The sequence below is a fragment of the Pieris napi genome, chromosome 1, assembly GCF_905475465.1.
Source record: "Pieris napi chromosome 1, ilPieNapi1.2, whole genome shotgun sequence".
Classification (NCBI taxonomy): domain Eukaryota; kingdom Metazoa; phylum Arthropoda; class Insecta; order Lepidoptera; family Pieridae; genus Pieris; species Pieris napi.
The window spans coordinates 11171671-11195559 of NC_062234.1; the positions used below are offsets into that span (position 1 = coordinate 11171671).

The 23889-nt window shown below is 36.7% G+C and overlaps 1 protein-coding gene across 1 annotated transcript; it reads left to right on the forward strand.

The window, feature by feature from the left end:
• Positions 1 to 3517: 3517 nt before the first annotated feature.
• Positions 3518 to 21179, forward strand: LOC125063379 (RNA-binding protein 38-like). The gene is made up of 5 exons (XM_047669799.1): positions 3518 to 3900; positions 7940 to 8066; positions 15933 to 16005; positions 18550 to 18764; positions 18877 to 21179. Exons 1-5 carry the CDS (start codon positions 3679 to 3681, stop codon positions 19005 to 19007), a joined length of 768 nt encoding a protein of 255 aa, XP_047525755.1. The 5' UTR covers positions 3518 to 3678; the 3' UTR covers positions 19008 to 21179.
• Positions 21180 to 23889: the final 2710 nt, after the last annotated feature.

Genomic DNA, 23889 nt, shown 5'->3' on the forward strand with positions numbered 1-23889 from the left:
ACTCATTTTTACTACACAGTTAGAAACGAAATTTATTTATATATCGTAATAGTGTTTTAAAAATACAAACTATTCCACATTAACGACTAGGACTGCAAAAATCTTTGAAGAAACTAGTGATATAAAGCTATGAATTCTTATCGTATGAAATTATAGGAAGAAACCAGGTCAGAGGTCAGGCTTTTATGAATCAGGCCACAGATCAATGTAAGTCATTTGGTGAGGTAGGTAATAGACTCAATAGGTTCATGACCTTAATACGTACATAATAGTAGACACTACTTGCCTTCCCTAGGTAATATATAATGCAAAATATCTAGGCGTTTCGAAACATTAAAACATTTTAAAAGGCCAGGTTCTGCATTGGTGACTTATTACGCATCCACTGATGGTCACATTACGTTTATAGGAATGACGAAACGTGCTTTGGATACAATCAATGACGATTTTATACCTATTGACTCATTAATGTCAGAGGTCATTCAATTAAGATAGCAGTCCCCGTGATAATCCAAAAGCTTCTTATCAATAAAGTACCGTTTTACATAAACAGTTTAGATTCACTTGCTATTTTAATATTTCAGGTAAGTTATAATGTTGAAATGGCCTTGTAATATCGTCAAAGTATTACAAGTTTCCGACTTCCGTTTTAAACATTATACGCAGGCGCAAACTGTGGGCTGTGGCCTGTGGACCGTGACTATGTTTAAACGTGATGTCATACTGCACCTACTTATATAATAAAGAAATAGTGTAGAGATACTTAATAATTTCCTATGAGTAATTTAAATGTAATCGTCACTTTAGACACTCTCTAAAAAACAAGAAAATATTATTTGTACTAATAATGTTTTATGTATAACGCCATCTGCATGTTGACTTGTTAACCACAATGATTACACAAATGCATGTAAGATTATAGTGTAACGTATTCACAAGAGATGGCAGGGTTCGACAAAATTATAAATTACATACGGCCAAAATTATAAACCGATAGAAATATATTTTGATATTCTAATCTTAAAAGTTGTATTGAACAAATATGTAATTACAATCAGCTATGTAAAATTTAAATTTCTTATATAATGCCTTGTTGAGGATATATGCCCGTGAATAATGAATTGTGAACATGTCGGTTAGCATTGAAGCGTGACATAAAATTTGAGATTAATATTATAAAAAAGAACCATCTGCTGAGTGCTACCCCCGTCGGCCAAAGCAAGGGAGGCCGCAGCTGCCGGGCACGCGCATTTGACAATAGCCTCGAGCAATGAACCCGCGACCCCTCACGGCTCAAACTACCTACGAACACTATGCTCTCCATTCAATGAAAATAAAGGGAAGATTCCGTTTTTAAAATTGAACAGCTGATCTATTTTCAAGAAATACTCAATAATGGAACATTTTTAATAGAAACTTTTTGCTCAATGTCCGCTGAAAAGTTTATCTTTATAAAAAAAGTCAGTTATTTACACATTTACAAATATACATACCGTATAAAGTTTTGAGAAATCTCTTTATACTTCCAACCAAATAATATTATTTAATTTAATATTATTAATTATTATAGTAAGTAATACATATTAGTATTATTATAGTCTTTTCATATCTTTTAGATGTTTGACTAATAATAGATATATGTTGTATATCTATTCACGTAATAAATATTAATATAATACAGAGTAGGTATATAGTAGGTAAGTAATTGAATTTATGTCAAATGAAATGTTAAGTTATTTTTTTGTTATGTGACTGAATAAATGTTTTTTAAATAGCATGACGTATATTGTAAGCCTACCGGCAATATGTTTGTGTCTATTTTTTTAAATAGATTTAATATTTAATTCATAAATTAATTATTTAAAACATGTTAGAGAGTGTACCAATAACATAATTTTACAAGTAGTATACGGTTATCATGAACGTAGGTAATGTTACAAACATAAAAAGCCTCATTGTGTAAAGGAAAGTTTGTGTAAAATATGGTACAATATGACAGCGGGTGGAGGAAGTGAGTTGTCGGCAAAGAACAATAGTTTCCCACGTGTGCTACCTTCCTGTGATATTTGAAACTGTATCACTGCCCCGTCATCCTTTACAATTTCACCTATTTCTCTTTTCCTCAAAATGTTACATAATTGTTATCTATTTATAGCTTGCCTGCTTGATATTCGTATTTCTAATCGATTTATGCCAACACATCAATTATTAATCTATTAAAACGGTAATAAAATAGAGCTGTTTCCTACACTTTCATATTTTTTGGTACTGTTAGTAATACGTTAAAATATACGCTTAATAAATTGTTGTGTTTTAATCCCCTTTGATTAATAGTAATTCATGATAAGTACTGTAGATGTTTATCTTAAGCCGGGTCCACATTTGTAGCATGTTGACGTATCACGATCAGTCGTATCGTATCTAGTATCTGTATCATAAATATGGACGCTCATTTTGTCCATGTCGTATATTTAAGGCGTATCTTGTAAAAAACGCGTCCATACTTATCAAATGCTGTATCATGTCAGTGTATCGGCTTTAACTTTACAAATATAGACGCTTCACTTTTCTTCCGATGTATCATGATGCGCGTGTCTTTCAGTGCACCTTTCCCTTCTCGTAATGTTCAGTCATGTCTTCGTTCCCAAACGGTTTAGCCATGTCAGCAATTGCTCACAGTTTGGCGGTGACTAGCGCCTGTTATATTATCATTAATAGTATTTCAAAAAAAGTTAAATCTAGACGTAGACGGCGCTGGAAGTGTTTAGAAACCGAAACAAACATGGTGGAATACCATTGATGCGAGATTTAAAATTTCAGCATACCAGCGGAAAATACAAAAATTTCACTCGCATGTCACCCATTGATGTTGTGTATTCCCTTTGATGATCGCGAAAAAACCGACACAGGATGGTTCGCGGTGTATCAAGTATCGTATCGCGATACAGTATCGTGATACAGTATCAAAATACGTCCATACCACCGATCGTGATACGCGTATCGGATACGAGGTGTATCAAGATACGCGCTTAGTGCGGATCGGGCCGTATCCGATACGGCATGTATCATAAACGGGTATCATTTTGCGTCCAAACTAACGATCATGATACGCGCCGAAGCCACGCAACGGAGATACGATACACCGAAATGCTACAAATGTGGACCCGGCTAAACTTTATCAGTTACTTACTGTCTTTTTGTAGATAAAATAAAACTATTTAAGTAAGTAATAAAGTAACGATTGCTTTTTCTACTGAAGGTATGTTATGACGTATTAATTGCAAAGCCGTGTTTTACATAAAATTGTTGTCTTTAATGCCAATGCGAATCGAGGACCCGGAGGATTTCGGAAGGAGCAACTGTGATAACTAGCTATATCATTGTAAGCACTGGAGGGTTGCTGAGGCAGCAGGCCGTAGCAAGCACACGGCACGGCGACGCATGTGGCCCCGCATCTGGTGAGGCGGGCGGCGCGGGGGGGCGAGGGTCGCATTCGTAGCGGGGCGGGCGCCACGTGCGCTCTCGAGAAGGCAGGAGCACCAGTCCGCGCGCAACCATCGCATTAGCTGCACGTACATCATTGCAGATTACACCGTCGTATTATTCTCATCCGCTGAGCTGCGGAGTGTATAGTGGTAGAGTGCGAGAGTGACCGCCGCGACGGAGACCGTACAAGGAATGTTGATGGCGGGCGCTTTGCCGGCCGAGCCTGAGGGGCTACTGTCCCTGGGTAGTTTACCCGGTCAAAAAGACACCACATGGACCAAACTCTTTGTCGGCGGTCTGCCATACCATACCACGGATAAGAGCTTGCGAGAGCACTTCGCGGTTTACGGAGATATCGAGGAGGCAGTAGTCATCACGGATAGACAGACTAGCAAAAGTAGAGGATACGGATTCGTAAGTCATTTTTAATAATATATAAATATAAGAATATCAATAATCTTGATTGCAATAATTTAATTTGTTCTTAACAATAATATCCTATAGAAATAATAAACAGCCACGTAGCGAGCAGAAACATCGCTTACAGCTGAAGCGACACGTAAACTTTACAGTGCCCTTGCGCATTCGTGTTTCTACGACTCTGAAACGTGTACCTATATTATCGAAGTGTTATCGCACCTGCTATTTTTTACCTACATACTAGTACCTAGTATATAGGTTAGGTTTATATGTTCAATACAAACTGATATTGTTTGCTTGGGTAAACTATCCCTAGATTCCTTTCCGTCCTGAAGGATAGGTGAAACGTGACTGAATTAAGAGGAATTCGATGTTTCAATAAACGATTTCACTTCCCTCGCTTGACATTGCAAATCTTTCAGCCGCCTATTGTGTAGTTAAACAATAGGTGCCTGAGCATTGGTTACAAATTAGAATAATTTCACAGGGCATAAAGTATCTAAGTGTACGTCGCGTAGTAAACCGTAACAAGGTATACAATGTGTCGTCTATTGTCGCAATAAAAATTACATATTTAGTTGTTTTTGAAGTTTGAAACCCTGCATTTGTACCGATGAAATGTGTGAAATTTTAACAGATGCGAACAATAACGTAAAAAGAGGAATAAACTGGCATCGGAGAATCTTTATCGTAATAGAGTCTGAGGCTTTTCGTGCAGTGCGAGTGGGGCTCGTGGGAAATGAATCACAACCCCATTTCAATTGAACTGGGGTAAGGCACCCTGTTGCAGGGAACCGGCTCGTTGCACCCTCTCTGTCACAACCAAATAGGTTTAATAATCGCAATGCGTCATTGCAACACCAATATCGACGATTCTTACGACGAAGCAAATATTAAAATTCACACAACTTGGTTAACATATTAGTTTTCTCATAAACCCAAACAGAATATAAATAGTGTTTAGGAGACAAGACTCGAATAGTTTTTAGTTTTGAACAGTATGTGGTATGGATTACTCAATTATCGGATTTAGATACGAGACTTCTGAAAATGTCTGTTTGTGACCTGGTGTGACGCAATAATAACGACATATTTTCATGATGTTTTATATGTAAACTGTAAAGTCTGAAGCGACATATCTAAGGTCCTAGTATTATATAGATGAATTTGGTAACAATAGTCTAGTAATAAGTAGGTAGTCCGAAAAATTAGTTATTCTGAAAATAAAACCAGATCTCGGAAATCTGGCATGTTTTTAAACTTATCTCGGTATTAAACATTATAATTGTATTATATTTAATTTAATAAATAAAAAAATGTCCCTACGTAATAAAAAAATACGTAAAATAGGTATTATTTTCTTATTATTGCGACTCATCTTTGTTTTTCTTTTTAATCGATATAGAATCTAGATTTAATTGATTATATTTGTAGATATTAGTTTAGCAGATAAAGCATTATCACGTTTAGATTTTAAGTTTGAATGTCTAATATAAGTTACTTATTGTAATCTTTTGAGGTTGAAATATTATGTATGTATTAACTTTATAATTTTTTTGTCATTGCTTAATACAGATATAATTAAATATTTAGAAAAACGTCATACGGTGAAACCGTATTAGAGTTTGTTTTAACCAGGTGTAGACAGTAGTATCGGATGATACCCGAGTACCTAGATACGTGATGAAGTACACACCAAAGACAAAAGACCGTCACTCGATAGCCACCGTGCGGGCTGAGAGCATACTACGGGATTCAACAAAACCTTCCTCATAATTAGATAGACCACACAGCTGTATTATATTGAAACACACGACTCGCCCTGTGTTGGTATTGTTGTAGTGCTGGATTGATTAGAATAATAATAATAATATACTAGTGAAGGGGTGAACAATAAATACCTTAAACATAGGATTTGTTTATAGTTTTGTTGTAGAATACTTTGGTACAAACTTAAATATTCTATTCACTGCCATAGCAATTGGTGTTTATACACAAATATACTTTTTAGATCTGGCCATTATTTGCGACGGTACAATTGTATATCTATAGAATATTATTTTTAGCTTTAGGATAAGGCGGAAAAGCCTTAGATATAAGCTCTTCTTTAAAGTATAGTATTTCCTTTAGAAAGAAGCCCATTAACTTGTGGAAGTAGCTTACAAATATTGATTTGAACCGACGCGACGGCTCGTAATACCGATTCCTTTCCAAGTAGACAATTAGTATGTTAAAGTAGTTTTCTTAAATATTTAATTATATTATAGACATCGTCTTTAGCAACTAAGTATTAGATCAACTAACCAGTAAATGAAGATTAAAGGGCAAACACATTTCTCTGAAGCCCTAAAACCGTCCAGTTTATTCATGCGCGAAATCTGTCATCTGAGTAGTAATTTAATTATATTGTATATTTTGAAGACAGCTGATTCTACAGTACAATATGCATCGATTACATAATATAATCCCCATTCAGTAAGGAGCTGTACCGTCCAGCTAAATTGGTTGGGCGGTCCTATTTGTTTCCTATCGTATTGGACACGCCTAGTTATCTGACATTGATTCTTATTGTGTATGAATTAAAAAATGTTTTTTTCATAGGTACATTACTACTCGTAGGTACCTATCTAAATTGTACCTAAATTAAATTGTATTTATATATGTATGAATAATAACTAGGTCATAAAAAGTACATCGATTTAATATCATAAATTATGTCTAATTAACGAAAATAAAAATGAATATCTAAAAAACCATCGTTAAAAATCCTTGTATTAGCGATCTAATTTGTTTTAAAGCAATTCGGGTAGCGATTTTATCAGTAATTGTAATTATGCAGAATGTTATCGGTAGGTACACCGCCGCGCCGAGTGCAGGAAGTTGAGAAAGTGTTGACAATTTACTAATGCGTGCCTGCCGTCAAACACTGACATACAGGATCTAACGCAGGAAAATCAATATTGTTAAAATTTTTGATAAATTAATACACGGAAAACCTATATTTTTGAAAAGACAAAGTTTGTATTACTTGGTTATCGGCATATCCCGTTTAGCGACAATAAAGAAATGTAAGATTGTTTTAGCGGCGGCGGTCTAACATAAATGTATAGGTACGTATACAAATGGCTTATCAGGCACGGGGCGCAGCTAACGTTGATTTAAACGCTTTGTAACAACATTTTGTGTGCTGCCGTATCGAACTGATTGCAATACATACGTACTTCGATTTATGTATTTAATTAAAATTCGAATTTAATTTACATACAATGCCAGGTATTTTTTAATTAACGTATCACAGCTGGTTTAAAACAATGTAAATGGTATTAATATACCTTTATTTAAAAGTCTCCGGAACCTGTAAAAACATTTTCGTCGCAATATTACTTTATTATTAGATATATTTTTCATAATATCCAATACTAATCGTCAATAGTAAATACCATATAATTATATATATTAGGATACGGTAAATTAGTCTACGAAAACCTAATATGTTATATTGTGGTAGGTTTCGTTAAGAATCATTTTAATTTATTAATATAAAATATACCTTCACAACTGTCGCTCAAGGCTTTAAGGCTTTTAAAGCAGTATCCTTGAATACCTAAAATATTTTAATTTCCAATTGTATTAGACCTTCAATATCTTAGAGGTCATCAAACATTAGTTTGATCGTATCGATATTACGTATTTTAACCATTTTCTTAGAGCCCTGGACTAAGTGATGGGCTCACTTTATGCCATTTATTTCGGTTATTTCTGGGGTCAAACGAAAATGGTCGATCGACTATAGAGGTGTCGACCTGCGGAGCTCGCATGCATTACAATAGGTAATGTGGATTGTGGACGCCGGCGTCGTCGGTTGTAGGTTTTATTCGAATCGATAAAAACTATAATAATAATGACCCGTCGTAATGTAAACGCTGTTCTAGACGCAAATTTTACTAAATATTATCATTTATATCAGTTAGAAATTATTTCGTTGTGGCATTGGTAGGTAGTATGAATTCTTATGTTACCTTTTCTTTATCAGGTAATAATGGGAGACAGAGCGGCAGCGGAACGTGCCTGTAAAGACCCCAACCCAATCATTGACGGGAGGAAAGCCAACGTGAACCTAGCAATACTCGGAGCGAAGCCTCGAGGGAACTTAGCGCCTGGTGAGAGATCTTGCATTAAGTTTATATTTAATTGGCAACCTTTATATTACAAAGTATGAACAACGGGGCTTCTGGCTATACCGAAATATCAAACATGTTAATTTATCTTATGTTACAACGTCCCACCGCTTTGGTGTAAACACATTAAGACTTGAGGTTCATACAAGGTAGAATCAACGAAAACTATGGATGTAATTTAAAAAGCTTGGTCCCTGTGGCAGTGTACCTGCTGGCAACATTTATAGCTGTATTGCGATACTTATTTCGTCACGGGAAGCACCAGTTCTGGCGTCACCGGTACTATCTACCAAGCGCCAACTTAAATCTTTAATTGTCGCCTGTACACTTGAATCCGTCGGGCAAGAGTATCACTCCAGGTTTATTTTATATTGAAGGCAATGTTATGTTTATAACAATTCAAAATATCATCTAATGATTACTTGACCTGGATCAATTGGTCGATTGTACAGCTCGAACGTTTTTTTGTAAAATATTTAGCATTTGTGACAATATGTGGCAACAACGTGGGTGACGCTTCGGGGGGTATTTGTTCTTGTCATTATTCATAATCTAATGTTTTATCAGATGCATAAAATAGTTAAAGAACATACTTATTTTCTTTCTTTTATATACAAATACCTTATTAGGTCCATTTAATTTGAATTAAGTGTTAACGGTTTCGATTTATTTTACCTTTGTTAAAGATAACATTTGTTTGCCAATTTACAATCAAATATATATAATAAATATTATCTAGAAAACTGCACTACATCGCATTACATTCTTTGTTAGTTTCACAAATAGACAATTGACGATTGTCTTATGTCTTTTGGCAGGTAGAACAATTACCAAAGCCAGGTGATCTCTAAAACAATAAATATATTAGCGTATTGTAGGTACTAGCTTATATCTTAAACGTTAAAACAATGAATATTTCTCATATGATATTCCTTTCATTCAATATGGATTTAAGCTAATTTGGGTAAACTATATATATATACACATATATGTGTTTTTTTCTTTGTATTTTGGTTTTACTAAAACAATTTACAAAAATATCTAATCAGAAATAAACACCAGGAGTCATGACTTCAGTTTATTCTATAACAAGTTAAATATAAGGTTAGGAATGAAGGAAAATGAAATGAAACTAATAGAAAAATTATCAAAAATCGATACGGGTGTTAAATTAATAATGGTGCAACTGTAGTGGATATTGATATCATAAACTGATAATTATCTGCCGGTTGATTGTTAGGCTATCTCGGCGGATATAATAAAATTAATATTTATTAATTTCGCGAACGAAAAAGTCACGTAAATTTTTTTTATCTTCACTGGGCAAGTGATATGTGCCTTTTTAAAATATATATAGAAATATAACATAGCTAAGTATTTTTATAATAAAGACTAGATACAAAAAGTACTCGTAGTAATTAAATATTTTTTATAGAACTCTTTCGATGTATAAAAGAAATAAGAATAAAATCCAAGAAAAAAGAATTGCAAAACTTATCGCGCATTTGCCTTTTGTTGCAATGTCCATTCTAAGTTAAATACAATATATTTTATAAATGTTTCGTTCAAGTTACGATTCAACACATATTTTGGTAAAATTTCTCTTGAGAACGCTATCACTAGTCTTATTAATGATGCCTTCTTACTCTTGCTTAACTGCTTAACATCGGCAATGAATCAGTGAAGGTGCAAAGGCTGTATAAGTATATGGCGATGATCTTGTCAACGTCGCGTCATTGGTTGTGACGTCACGTCGCAGCCCTCCGGAAGTCCCTCACCGGGGCCGGAAACTCGTAGCTCGCTAATTGATTGGTTCTCGCACGCAACCCTTGTAAGCCTTACTTGTGGTGAAATCTGCTAACATGGCAATTTATTAACCAACTGTTGAAGTGATTTGCATAGCTCCACTTGTCACCTTTAAAATGGAAAATGTAGTAACGTGTGTATACTTTGTACTTCATCGTGTTCGCCATCTCGAATCAGCTATTTTATAACAGCGGCAAACAGACGGAAAGCTGAATGTTATGTTAGAAAATAAAAATAGCATAATTTCATAGATTGTCCGTAAAGATAAAAGGACCAAAATTACATAATAATACATACAATATTGTTACAACAATTATATGGTCTACTTTTATAACGTCAGTAGTCATTAATGCAGTAAAAGTTAATAGTATATGTTGCTTATGGATTTGTTTTTTTATTAAAAATGTAACGGATGAATCAGCTGATTCAAAAAAAAAGTCTTATTGTGTTAGGTGTAACTGACTGGATTCCGGTCGTAACAGCTTCGCAGATTATTATTGTTAGGAGTTGGCACGGGGGACGGGCGAGGGTCGGCAAGAGGGGCGGGGTAAACAGGCACAGTACAATGGGTGCGGGCGCGCATGACGGCCACCTGGCCGAGCCGTGGCGTACCGGTCCTGCCATATGCCCCATGCCACGGCCCATAGCCCACTATTCGCCAGCCGCACTGAGTGTCATTAGCTCTGTATATTGATTGTAACCATAGCGACCCCGAAGGCCAGTTCCCAATATATATTCTCGTTATGCTATATAAAAATCTGATAATTATCTGTATGCTTTGTATTAAACTCGGTCACCTTCAAAAGAGATCCTCGCTTTGACTTGTCTGAGTTTGCTATTGTTCGAATAAGGTTAACGATGCGATTCCTAACATAACGTACATTGAGCCCTTTCATAAATACATCCAAACGGCAGTCTGTTTAGTATACCTGAATTACTTCAAAATATTTCTGCTCAACCTGTTTAGACTCAGATTCAGTTGAAGCTTTAAAGGGCTACGTTATAAAAGATATGACGGTTAAACTAGTTGATGTATTTTGTTGTACGGTTTCCTTGCAGGACTGTTATGAGGGTTGCTTGATCTTGAGTTCACAGGCACACATTTCAACCCATCAAACATCCTTTGTTGAATCTTGTCTTTGTTACATTTATCCGGAGCAAATTGTTTAGTTATAGATGCATACGATCGGAAGAATTGGTTCTGTCAAAATTTTTCACATTACGTAACGTTCGGAACATGACACATCACACAGAGTGAATGCAGTTAGTATAGGATTTCCCTTTTCTTGCTGTCTTTATCTCAATTAGTAGTTAGTGCACACAGTTGCAATTTGTTTTTTCCGTTTTCTTATCTCGAAATCAGTAGTATTTTGTTAGGTTGTAAAATATGTCTAAAGATATAAGGCGTTAAACCATCTTAGTTTTTAAAGAAATGGTTCATTGCCGAGTGATGAGCGTAGCTTATCTGTCTTCGGTGGCTACTGATTATTCGATGCCAAGATAAATACGCGCTCTAAGCGATAATAAACGATTTCAAGGTACTTTTCATGTAGCTCTACAAATAGAGTAATTCATCATTATAATTAAAAACTTTTTAATAAATATGTTATGAACACTGCTAAAAGCTGAAACTATAACTTACTTCATTGTCGACTTTATTTGGTTAGGTGTTGAAATTCTATAGAACCATACCAGATCGCTATGATTAATTTAGCTCCGACATTATTTACAATATTTTGTTTATTCAACTTTAATTACTGCGATACAAAATTATGTAGCCTAGTTTCTAAATACATTGAAGTTACGACTAACGAGTAGTTTGAGGCGCGCTGACGTCGATTATGAAAACATTGTTAAAGTTTTATTATATTGTAGTGTTGATGAGGGCCGAGCAAGCACTTGTCCAAACAGCCGGGGACACGTTGAATTATTGAACGATTGAACACTGGCAGTAATCGATTCACACCTGACTTTTAGGACTCTGAGAAAAGTGATTAAATTGGTCCGGGAGTGTAATTATCGAGCTAAGTACTTAATAGCGCATGACACCCAGTTCTTTGAAGCAATATGGCGTTAAAAAACGAAGCTTTGGGAGTCATCATTGATTAATGAAGAGTTTCAGCGCCCAGCGGGTGTTTGCAGAGGGGTTAGCCTTTAGCGTCACAGGCGGCGGCGTTGTCGCGTGCGCCGCCGCCGCTCGCCCCTTAGCGGTGCATTACTTATGCATGTACCCTTGCCTCCCTCTCCCCGCTCAGTTCCCAAAACTATTTTTATTTCGGCTTTAGGTTTAAGGCGTCGAACGGCCTGATGATTCCACGCGCGTCGTTCGCCTGTTACGATCAATAATTGATTTGAGCTGTGTATTCTATACATTATGGCCGCTCGGATAGCGTGGTGAAGCCATAATGTAAGTAGCTCGATAACACCGCGTGATCGTATCTAACTTTACAGTAATCGTTTATACATAGCCATTGTACATAGGTATATAACTACCAGTGAATATGTACCTTCCTAACCCGACGTATACATTATATAATATTGTATTGTTGAGGACGGAAATGTATAATTACTGCAATGACTGACTTTGCATTACACACCGTGATTTGGCCATAAATATTATTATTGTATTAACTATTCAGTGGTTTTATGAGGCATGCGCCATGATTTGAAATAATTATTGTGAAAGCGAATCAAGCTAATAATGATATCAATATGTAACACGAATCTTACATTCGCGATGCAAAGTAAAGAATTTATATAACTAATAGGACGTTATAAATAAATAAAAAGTGCCTGCATACAAAGTACACATGTCAGAAGTGAAACTAAAACTAATGAAACTAATTTTTAAGTATTTTTCATATTTATACAAATCTAAAACTTTAGATTTCCGACACTTTGAGGGAAGGAAATAGGAAGATATGTTAGGAATTTAATTGTCATTAATATATTTAAAATGTCGAAAGTTAATACAATAAAAAACGTGGCATTTTAATTTACAATGCATCATTTGAGATTACAATAAATTATTTTGCATAAAATGATATATATATATATATATTATATACTAATATTTCATAAAATCTCTTTACGAAATTTTCACAATTCTTCAATTAATATCAATAATAAATAATAATTCGTAGATCTTAAATATTTTGTGTCAACGGATGCACTATAATTATTTTGTATATAAAGTAAAAGTTGTATTTTGTACCAAATTATTACCCGAACATTGAATTACAATTCAGATAGCTAGGTACTATCTAGTAGATCTAAGACAAAACTTAAATAGATGACTGTGCGTAAAGAATTCAGTATTTTTAAACGATTTACACAATTAACATTAACAAATACAAAATAAACCTGAAAAACCAATAAAAAAAACATTATACATTATTAATTTATTACACAACACTGGACGAAACATTATGTCTTTCCTAACTGCTGGCATTTATCCCACATGCATAACTACTACTCGTATTAGACTAATTCTTCAAAATTTAATTCTATAACCACTGTCGGGATTTTTTTCTATTAATTTTGACAATACATCTTGAGCTAGATAACATAGTTTGTGTATAGAATACGAACCTAAGATAAGTATACTATGGGGTAGTTTTAAATATTTATAAAATGTCTAGTATTACTTCGCAGAAGTATTGTACCTAAGGACTAGGCCTGGGTAACTTAATACCTGGAGGTGATTTCCGCAGGAAGCCCTCCTTTAGTATCACGATATAATGTGGGATATTTTTTTTGTATATTCCCTCGTTATATCCATAATGTAACGTTCTATTTATACTATACATTTTCAATGGAACTTAATTCGCGGTTCTTGGTAAAATAAATTAAGTCCAACAAAATATCGTAGGTTTGTTTTTATAACCAATATTCACTTAGATTTCGCAAAACTTTAAAGTAAAGAGACTTATTCCCGTTTTAATTATTATTTATCGACCAACAGCTGGCGAGCAGAGGTTGGGTCGAGTCCGGCGAGCGACGCGGTTATTTATAAACCAAGATTGCGTCTCGTTTTGTCTTCGCTTGCCTCTTTATTTTGTCTAAATATACGCAGTTTTGGGAGCACCGCGACATTAGCGTTGGCCGCGTGCCAGGTCTCTAACGGCCTATGTCTTCTCGATGGATTTCTTATCCAAGATTATACTAGCCACCATTTCCTGGATACTTAATGAATATTTTCAATATGATCCGAGCAACGACACCAAGCTTAATCTTAGGCGCGGCACGTGGTTAAAAGCCGGGTAGACCACTGTCTGTCTATGTTTAGTGTTGAATTTATAGGTCTGTACGTCAGAGACGACACCGATGTGATCAAAAGGAAGGCCACCGGACATGCCAAACTGTCACGGTCGTGACAACGTTATGTGCGATGGCTGGTGGCACACGGGGCCGTCTATCCCGAGCATGTAAAATCGTAACTACCTACATTGTATTTAGAAATCGAGCACGATTCTATACAAAGTAAATAATTCCGAGCGTTAATGTGCGTTTTCGGTGGTCCAACACGTTTACGAAAAATCGGAAGTCGTAAATGCTATTTCATAGTTGTAATAAAGTTTGGCGGTTCGTCGATTGGTTTCTAGCGTTCCACTTATTTTCTATTTAACAAAGACATTGTGACAGGAGCCTTGCCCGGCGCTGCGTCTAAAATCGTATTTCCGTAGAATCCTTACAAGCGTCGTTAAGCTCTGTATGTCGGCTTTGCAGTTCGTCGACCCTATGAGCGGGACTGAAATCGCACAAAAACATTCAAAACGAACCTTTATTTACTTCAAAACGTGGGCGATCAGTCTTTCAGAGAAAACTGACTAACGCCCGTGGCTGCGTCATTCGATTTTAACGCCACATCGCCGTGTTTGTTCAATTGTCATTAAAATATAGGAACAAAAATTACCTAATCGATTCGAAATGAAAGTATAACTGGGTCATATTGGACAATATGGTATCGAGGTCGACAGCATGAAGAGGAAAACCCTAATGAATCAGATAAGCTTTATGGTGGACAACAGCGACCTCGGCCGTCAAATGCCGAGCCATCGATCGCTGCGGCGTACATCGTTGTTGTTCCGACACGCGATCAACCCTATCAGTGTGTGGTGGCTATATCACCCCTTTACATGTCATCAAACCGATTAATTACGCTTTCTAAGACACATCACAAAAAAATTGAATAAATCCAGTCCACATCCAATCCACTATAATTAACTCTAAAATATGCCCTTACCAGTAGTTTAATACCAAATCCCAATTATAAAAAGTATTATAGGGAAAATGACGATTAAGATTTACGTAAATATTGTCAACGATAGTGAAGGTCGTGCATTACCGCGCTAGCCGGAGCGAGACCCCGTCCGGGCCGCTACGGAAGTACCTAATATGTCATTTGGTTCCTACCTTGCATCAATCGGTGAAATTTCACCATACGTTTCACGACTAGCCAGTGGTCACGGTTTTATGAACACTGGACAGTAATCATCATTCACTATGGCTGCACCATTTAAATCCGGCTCAAAGGTCAAAAAATTAAATGTTTGTATTAACATGGTAGTTATCTTCAAAAGAGTTAAATTATAGCTTTGTTCTTATTGTGTCTATTTTAATCAGTAGCGTGAAGCATCAATAAAATAGTAGAAGAGAAAAAGTATCATGAAGTCGACAAGTGATATGAGCTAGAATTATACATAAATAGGTATGTCGGGAGATGTCGCTGAGAGGGCGGCGCGGCGGTGAGCGACCGAAATAGACGGAGCCTCGCGCTGCTTGACAATGCAATAAAAAGAAAACATTTAAAACGTCGCCTGCGCTAAGTTGTCTCTTGTGTCATTTGGATGTGCTCCAACATCACCGGTTATATTCCACCGGAGTCCTCACTAGGCGCTTCCGCTTAGAGCAATGAAAATAGAATCTTTTGACTCCGGCTCTTGCGTTGATAGATGACATTTTTCCGTTCAACGTCCTAATTTCGCTTTTGGACCCATGTTAATGAAATTATTACTAATGCGGCTGCTCAATTTGTTTCAGGTTTCGGATTAGCGGCAGCGGCAGCAGCTGGTGTTCGAGCAGGTTATCCCACTGTGCTACCCGCACACTACGGGTGAGTTTCTTCCTTGCTCGATGTCTTTAAGACAATTAACAATACGCATATACATGTTCTGTGACTTCTCACTTCGATGTTTGCAAGCACACGCGGCTCCGACCTGCCGCTCACTAAACATCTCACGAGACAAAAATCAGACAACTTTTCCGATTTATTGATACATACCATATAGAAAAGTATAATGTAGGTATTTTCCGACTCAATAGTCTGTATCTGGCAACCACTAAAACTAGCCTTGAGTAGCTCGAGTTATATTTACCTAGATGATAACAGCAGGCTGCTTCGTAGGTAAGTAATGTGAGAGCGAGTAAGCACCAAGACACAAGAGTGATGCTGAGCTGACTTTTGTCTCGGTAGATGAGACGAGCAGCAGCGGTGGCGACGGCGCAGCGCTGCGGACTCCTTGTCTAAATAATCGAACATTTTCACATAGGTATCTATGGCAAGAGTGAGAGTGAGAGTGGATTTTTTTCGTTTTGGGTGTGAATTAGTCGATTGGGTTTTTAATGTTTACGTTTGAAGCTATAGAGCGGCGGGGGCGGCCCCTGTCGCGGGGCCGGGCGGGCGCCGCCCAGCGCCTTCACTGGCGCATCGTTCTCAACACTTTGTATTTTTCTTTATGTTTTATGCCGTGTTCATGTAATATTTCTTTTGATTTGACTTGAGTTTGTTGGTGGTGGATTTCGTTAATACACTTACATTAATCTTTGTAACCGCGATCGGTCCCGCTCGGCGTGCGGCTCGTGTACCGTAATTTATTTGAAAAAAAAAAACATGTTTGAATAATAAATTCTCGTTCCCTAAGCTCAAGACTCATCATGAGATTTGTTCCAAAGCATTTTATGAAATTATTTTTTTGACGGCTTCGCGTCTCTGCTAGTTTCTAACAAGCTAAGGTCACGAGTTGTGATTCCATTCACCAGAACTCGGCTAATCACTTTTGGTCAGTTTCATAAACAATATACTACAAAATTATTTTTTGTGAATGGTCTCAAAGGGATGTTCCGATAATGTGATTCCCATGGTCCAATCGTGAAAGAGGCCATAACTGTAGCTTATAGATTACGTTTAGAACGCCGCCGTGCCAAAACTTCCTCGTGGATGAAAAACCGTCACCACCACACTAGGTATCGAAATAGTCATAAAGTGGATCACCGCTATCGCTATCCGCTGTAGATTAATTATTAAAGTAGGTTAATTGTGTCGACATTCTATTAAATTCACAATTTTCAGTTCAGTCTTTTGTCTGTAAGTAAATGTGTTTTTAGATTTGCATGTTGAATAATAAATATTACATTTTCAATTTTGTTAAGGTCAGGTCTAACCGTATTAAGTAGACTTTAATATTGTTACGTTTTAGTTTTTAAATGTTGTGTAAGTAGTTGTGGAGCTTGTGTGGTGTTGCGCCAGTTTGTTTATTGTGCTCTTCCCGCGTGTTCTCGTGTACCGGTCCTAACACGTAGGTGCTTCTGGAGGCAGAGCCGCGCTCCCAGCAGGGCGGTGTAGGTATCGCGTCCGCGAATAGGGCTAAACCTCTACAGGTAGGCGTAGCGCCGGGCGGGGTCTCAAAGCCCGCTCAGCGCATGCGTTAATGTCTCCATCTCTGAAGCCAAGCTATCTAACATCTACCGCCCGAACGTTGAGTACCAATCGATCCGTCTCCATCGGCGCATTAGCGACAGAGAAAGACGACCGCTCCCCAGCGACGCTCTGAGGGCTCTCCGGAAACGCTGAGGCAGAGCCCTCGAGCGCTCTCCAACGAACTTGACCGCCCGTCGACTTTTAATAAATTTTGCTGAATCGACAGTTCTTTCGTTCGCCAACAAGGTTTTCTATTTCTTTTTGTAAATCGGGACTAAAACTGGGTTAACACGCTCTCGACACTGTTTTTCTTGAACGAATTAACCGTTTTGCGTTTCGGAAATAGATCAAAAAAGCTGAAATGTTAATTGTGATAAATCTCGGACGTTGGACGCGAGATGTCGACGATTAGGATATTTCGGTCGCGGCGGAGCAGAGAAGATTTGATGACGCACGGCGGCCGTTCATTCGCGACGTCTCCCTCGGTGGCCACTAACACTGGTAGCTGCTCGTGTCTTTAGCAGCCGGCTCTGCCGTAGTTGCGTGTTTCGATCGTTATGATTGCTCACAGATATGTGTTCGATCACTAATGATTTCCGGCCGAAAAATAGAACAACTTACGTTTAGTCGATTATAATAATGATTATAATAACTTAATATGTATTAGAAATAGTAATAAATCTAAATAGCAGAAAATAATTTTCGTCTACTACGTTATTAAATGAGACTTAATTTAGACAAATTTTGGCGTTATGCCAACAGATAATGTATAGTCGTGTCGGGAAAGATGTCTCAGACGAAATACATTTCTTGTACCTATATAAATAGATGAATAGTTTATATAGGGCCAAATATTCGACAATACTCAGATATTGAATTTTGTCTTAGATGACTAAACGTAAGTGGGGTCGGCCTAAATGTCCGTGTGTATAGCAATCATAACATGTGTGTGTGTCGCAGACTGTCCCCCGGCTACGTGTACGGCGCGCCAGGCTACGTGGGCGGCGTAGGCGGTGTGGGCGGCGTGGGCAGCGGGGCGGGACTGATGCAGCTGCCGCAGCTCCAGCACGCCGCGGCAGTGGCGGCTGCCAATCACTTGTACGAGTATCAAGCAGCCGCGCAAGGCGCCTACCAGCATCAGTATGCTGCCATGGACCCCTACGCCACCGCAGCCGGTCAGTAGCGTTCATTCTACTGATCTTATTTAAGCTGTCGTCAGAGGCAATCTTTGCGGCAATATAATCTTAATATCTCTGCATCGTTCTAACGTGTAACGTATGGTTGCAGCAGCGGCAGCGGCAGCTAGCGGTGCAGGGTATATGTCTCCGTACTACACTCTGCAGGGTGGGAGTGTCCAAGCACCCCTTCTGCCCCCTCTGTCCTATCCTCCTCAGCTCCAGGAGGCACGCATGCAGTGAAGACACCTGTCAAAGTGATGTCGTAGCGTTACCACACACGAGCCAAAAGTATATTTTTGACAACTTTATGAAAAACCAAATATTCAATTACAAAGTTTAAAGTGACCAAAGCTGTAGAATAAGCCTACGATGTTAGCCTCGAGTTAACTAATGTATAGTACACGTTGATTACTAAAAATTATATTATTTTTGAAAACTAAATGGTAAATGATAACAATAAGGTGCCTTAGTCAAAGACTTCAATTGGCCTTTACTATAGGTACTACAATATAATTAGAAACACGAGAAATACTTAATTAGCCTGCCAGTGTACGTGTAATACTATGTCAAGTAAATTAATAAAAAAATTAACGTAATAATTTGTACTTATGTTCATCGGGACATTTAGACGTTACTCGTTGTTGTGACAAATCATTTGAATTCTACTACTAATACCATTGTATTGCATTGTCAGAACTATGATGAGCTCAATCTTTTCGTTTACCCTCTTCAAAAAACAATCGCACTAGAGGAATTTTTTTAAATAGAAGATTTTGTTTTCTGGTTGGTTTTAATTAACTTGAATTAATACGGTCTATTAGTTTATGTACCTGCGAAGTCCCAAGTAAGCATGTCACGGCAGCGGTACACCGTACACGCTACCCGACGGACAGCTCGTAGTATATAAGTAAGGTTACGCCATGCTTGCCCATGACTTGTATCATCCTCAACCAAAGGTTCCTACCATTATCTGCTTATACAATATCGTTGGAACGTAAAGCTCTCTCGATAGAGGATAACCTATTGTGATACAGAGTAATGAAGCAATAATCACTTAAGTATCGAGATCTGTGTTTATTTGGTACGGGGTAATTGTGGATGTGTAAATGTACGCGGAAGGCTTCATAAGCTTAATTGTTTAGATTTCTATTGTTTAAACATGTCCATGTTGCTCAATGTGTCCTAGAATGGACTTGGTTTAGTTTAAGGTCGGAGGAGAGGGGTTTACTACGTAAAATTAGCAAAAATACTTATTCTTAATTATAATGCGTATAACATACGACCCTAGTAATATTCTCCAAAGCGGTTTAGGGTACTTAATAGTTAGAATAATTCAATTACTAGTCCTTGTAATATTAATTGTAATGAAACTTTACTAACGCCGGCCGTGACGATTCTATTTCTATTTGCCATTTACCAAAAAAATAATTATACTCCAATTTTTTTTTTCAATGTCACTTTATGTATAACGAAATCAGATTCGTATAATAGTAGACTTATAAATAATATACTGATTTGGTGTAAGCAGTATCTAGCGACGGCTAGCGTTTAGTACAAGTTAAAGCTAAGGCACTAGAATGATTAGATTATTAAATAATTAACATAATATATATGTATGTTTAAGATAATCTTAGGTGTAATATTCTGTTATTCGTAATTTATTTTGTTGATATTTGTAAATCTACATGTTGATACTATTTATTATGTGGAAGAGGAATAAAAATTGTTAAATATTAATAAACCGAATTGAATCTCTTACAGCTGAGCATGTGTAGTTAGCGCCAAGCATAATCCAAGTCACAATTTCGCATTATCACGGATGACTCGGTGAGCAGTCAAAAGCAACCCATGTAGCTTGGCGCCATCTCTATGTTGGCAACGTGATTCGGCTCGATATATTGAATTATAGACATTATATAAGTATAAACATACCAAATATAACATTGTAAGTATGTATACCATGGTCTAGTGTAGGGTCCCTACTTGTGTACCCACTATTAGTAAGACACTATTTAGCCACTAGACGCGGATATTCACTTTAAAAATGCCATATAGTGAGGCCATCTTGCCGTAATATAGAAGTTAAAAATTATTAAAAAAATGTTTATTACCCTACATAGTATATACATATCATCAAACAATTAATGATTTTAAGACCTAATGAAGGTGTTGATTCACTGTCAGTCCAATAAGTGCATTTCATCGCAGTATTTATTGCACAATAATTGTTTATGTATAACATAATATTATTAAACTATAAATATTTTATATATAAATTCTTAAAATATACCTAATAACTTGTTAAACCAATACTGTATAATATGTGGCAGTATTCAATATAGGATAAACGAAATATGTATATGTTACAGTACTTAATTTAGGATATGGAAAATAATAATTTTTTAAGTACAATTGCTGTTTTTTTTAATAATATTCCTTTGAAACTTTAACATTCATTTCCAGATAGCTATTTACTTGAATTCTTATCTCTTATTTCTTGTCTTCATTTTACACCAAGTGAAACTTGTTTCCTCATCTTTTCGATAATTATCTAATTCTGTCCATAATTTTAGAATAAATTTAAGACTATTTGAAATCAATTCAAATCATCTTCATAGTAAACCTACTGTTAAATACAACTTCTTCATTGAATATAAATTCGATTTTGGTTAACAATAGGTGCTAAAAGGCACTTATAACGTCCAGTTATATAGGTAATATACTAAATAAGTTTCTTAACGAATATATTTAAAATTATTAGTTTCATTTAAATGGCTGGTACTCGCGTATACCAAAGATCGTAGGCGTTATTTGTTACAAAACCTCAAATATCTATTTAAATCAACGTTTTAATGAAAAGGTGCTCACAATAGGTATTAACAAAAGTTGTATTTACTACCTATACGTATACAATGTATATGAAACGACTTGATTTTTGAACAAAATGGCTGAACTATAAAGACGTGTTTATGCCTGGCGCACAAACTGTGTAGGCCAAGAAATTGGGTTAGAAACGACGATCTTAGTGTTTAGGAGAGTGCTTTAGGATAGAACTTTAGTTGAAACATGTAAACGCTACTTGCTTTAGTAAACGCTACGCTAAAGAACTTGCCTTTCAAGTTGTACTAAAGCACTTTCCTAAACACTAAGATAATGTAAATCGGCCATAAGTATGCTATTCTGTGACTAATTACTAATTTTAAGATATTTATGAGCGATTAAAGACTATTATATAATACTTATACCGGATTAATTTAAGGGAATAGCGTCTACAGGTACCGTAGGACACCTGTATTTATTTATGGTTAATATTATATAAAAATTTGAAAATACATACAAAGCGCTTGTCCCATTAGACATTATGCACATGTACAAAATAATATGTACTCTATGAATATGTACACTGTGGTATGTCTATTTTGCCAAGCGCTATCTTTAGAATATGACGTAAACTAACTACGCCGTTGATTCGTGTTAATTTGTACTTGAAAATAGTACTCACTAGAGGGCGGTAATTAAGAAGAAAGAGAAATCATTTTATTGGGTTCCTACTTCCGTTTAAAGGTCGATTTACATCAAACGAACATAGAGCTAGAGCTAGAACAAGAGCATTTTTTCGTAATCTTTTAGTGTAAACGAAAGCTAGAGGTATCGATTTACATCAAACGAACATAGAGCTAGAGCTAGAACAAGAGCATTCTTTCGTAATCCTTTAGTGTAAACAAAAGCTAGATCGAATGTTCTTTGCTCATTCGTGTCAATTCTGTGGTTAGTATTGGTAGTGCTTCGTTATGTCTGACTCTGACAGCGATATCATTATTGCAAGTGCTGCATTTATTATTTTGTCGCGAAAACTCAAAAATAAAAGAAGGAAGAGACGTTGATGGGTTACAAATTTAATGCATCGAAGGACACTGGATAATGTAGGTGAAACAATGACGGATATGCGAAAACAAGAAGAAAGTGGACAATTCCAAAACTTTTGTAGAATGTATTCCATAATTTAATCGATAAGATAACAATCGCTAGAACACAAGAACGCTTTGAAAAGACCGCTCAGTGGCGCGAGCACGTCCGAACACGCTAGAACGCTCTAAGCAACTGTTCGCGCGCTCTTGCGCTGTTTACATCAAGCGAACGAGCATTCTTAGAATATTCTATAGAATATTTGCGAACGCACTAAGAACAACGAAACAATGCTCTACGCCTGTTTACACTAGAAGAATTTGATGTAGTGGGGATAGAATGAGCATTCGCTCGTTTGATGTAAATCGACCTTAACGTTAAAGTCGATTTACATCAAACGATGTAAACGGCGCAAGAGCGCGCGAACAGTTGCTTAGAGCGTTCTAGCGTGTTCGGACGTGCTCGCGCCACTGAGCGGTCTTTTCAAAGCGTTCTTGTGTTCTAGCGATTGTTTACGTATCTTATCGATTAAATTATGGATTGGTCGATTTAGACATTTTAGTAAAATACATCAGGCTTCCATAGGAATCTCCAGTTGCCAAAAATCGCAAAGTCACTGCTAGTTTGTCATATGCAGGAATCGAGTCTCTAAAATTCGCACTTGATTTTCGAATTTTTTCGATGGTCAGAGATAGTAAATGATCAAAATCCTCCGGCGCCATTCTACAAAAGTTTTGGAATTGTCCACTTTCTTCTTGTTTTCGCATATCCGTCATTGTTTCACCTACATTATCCAGTGTCCTTCGATGCATTAAATTTGTAACCCACCAACGTCTCTTCCTTCTTTTAATTTTGAGTTTTCGCGACAAAATAATAAATGCAGCACTTGCAATAATGATATCGCTGTCAGAGTCAGACATAACGAAGCACTACCAATACTAACCACAGAATTGACACAAATGAGCAAAGACCATTCGATCTAGCTTTTGTTTACACTAAAAGATTACGAAAGAATGCTCTTGTTCTAGCTCTAGCTCTATGTTCGTTTGATGTAAATCGATACCTCTAGCTTTCGTTTACACTAAAAGATTACGAAAGAATGCTCTTGTTCTAGCTCTAGCTCTATGTTCGTTTGATGTAAATCGAAACCTCTAGCTTTCGTTTACACTAAAAGATTACGAAAGAATGCTCTTGTTCTAGCTCTAGCTCTATGTTC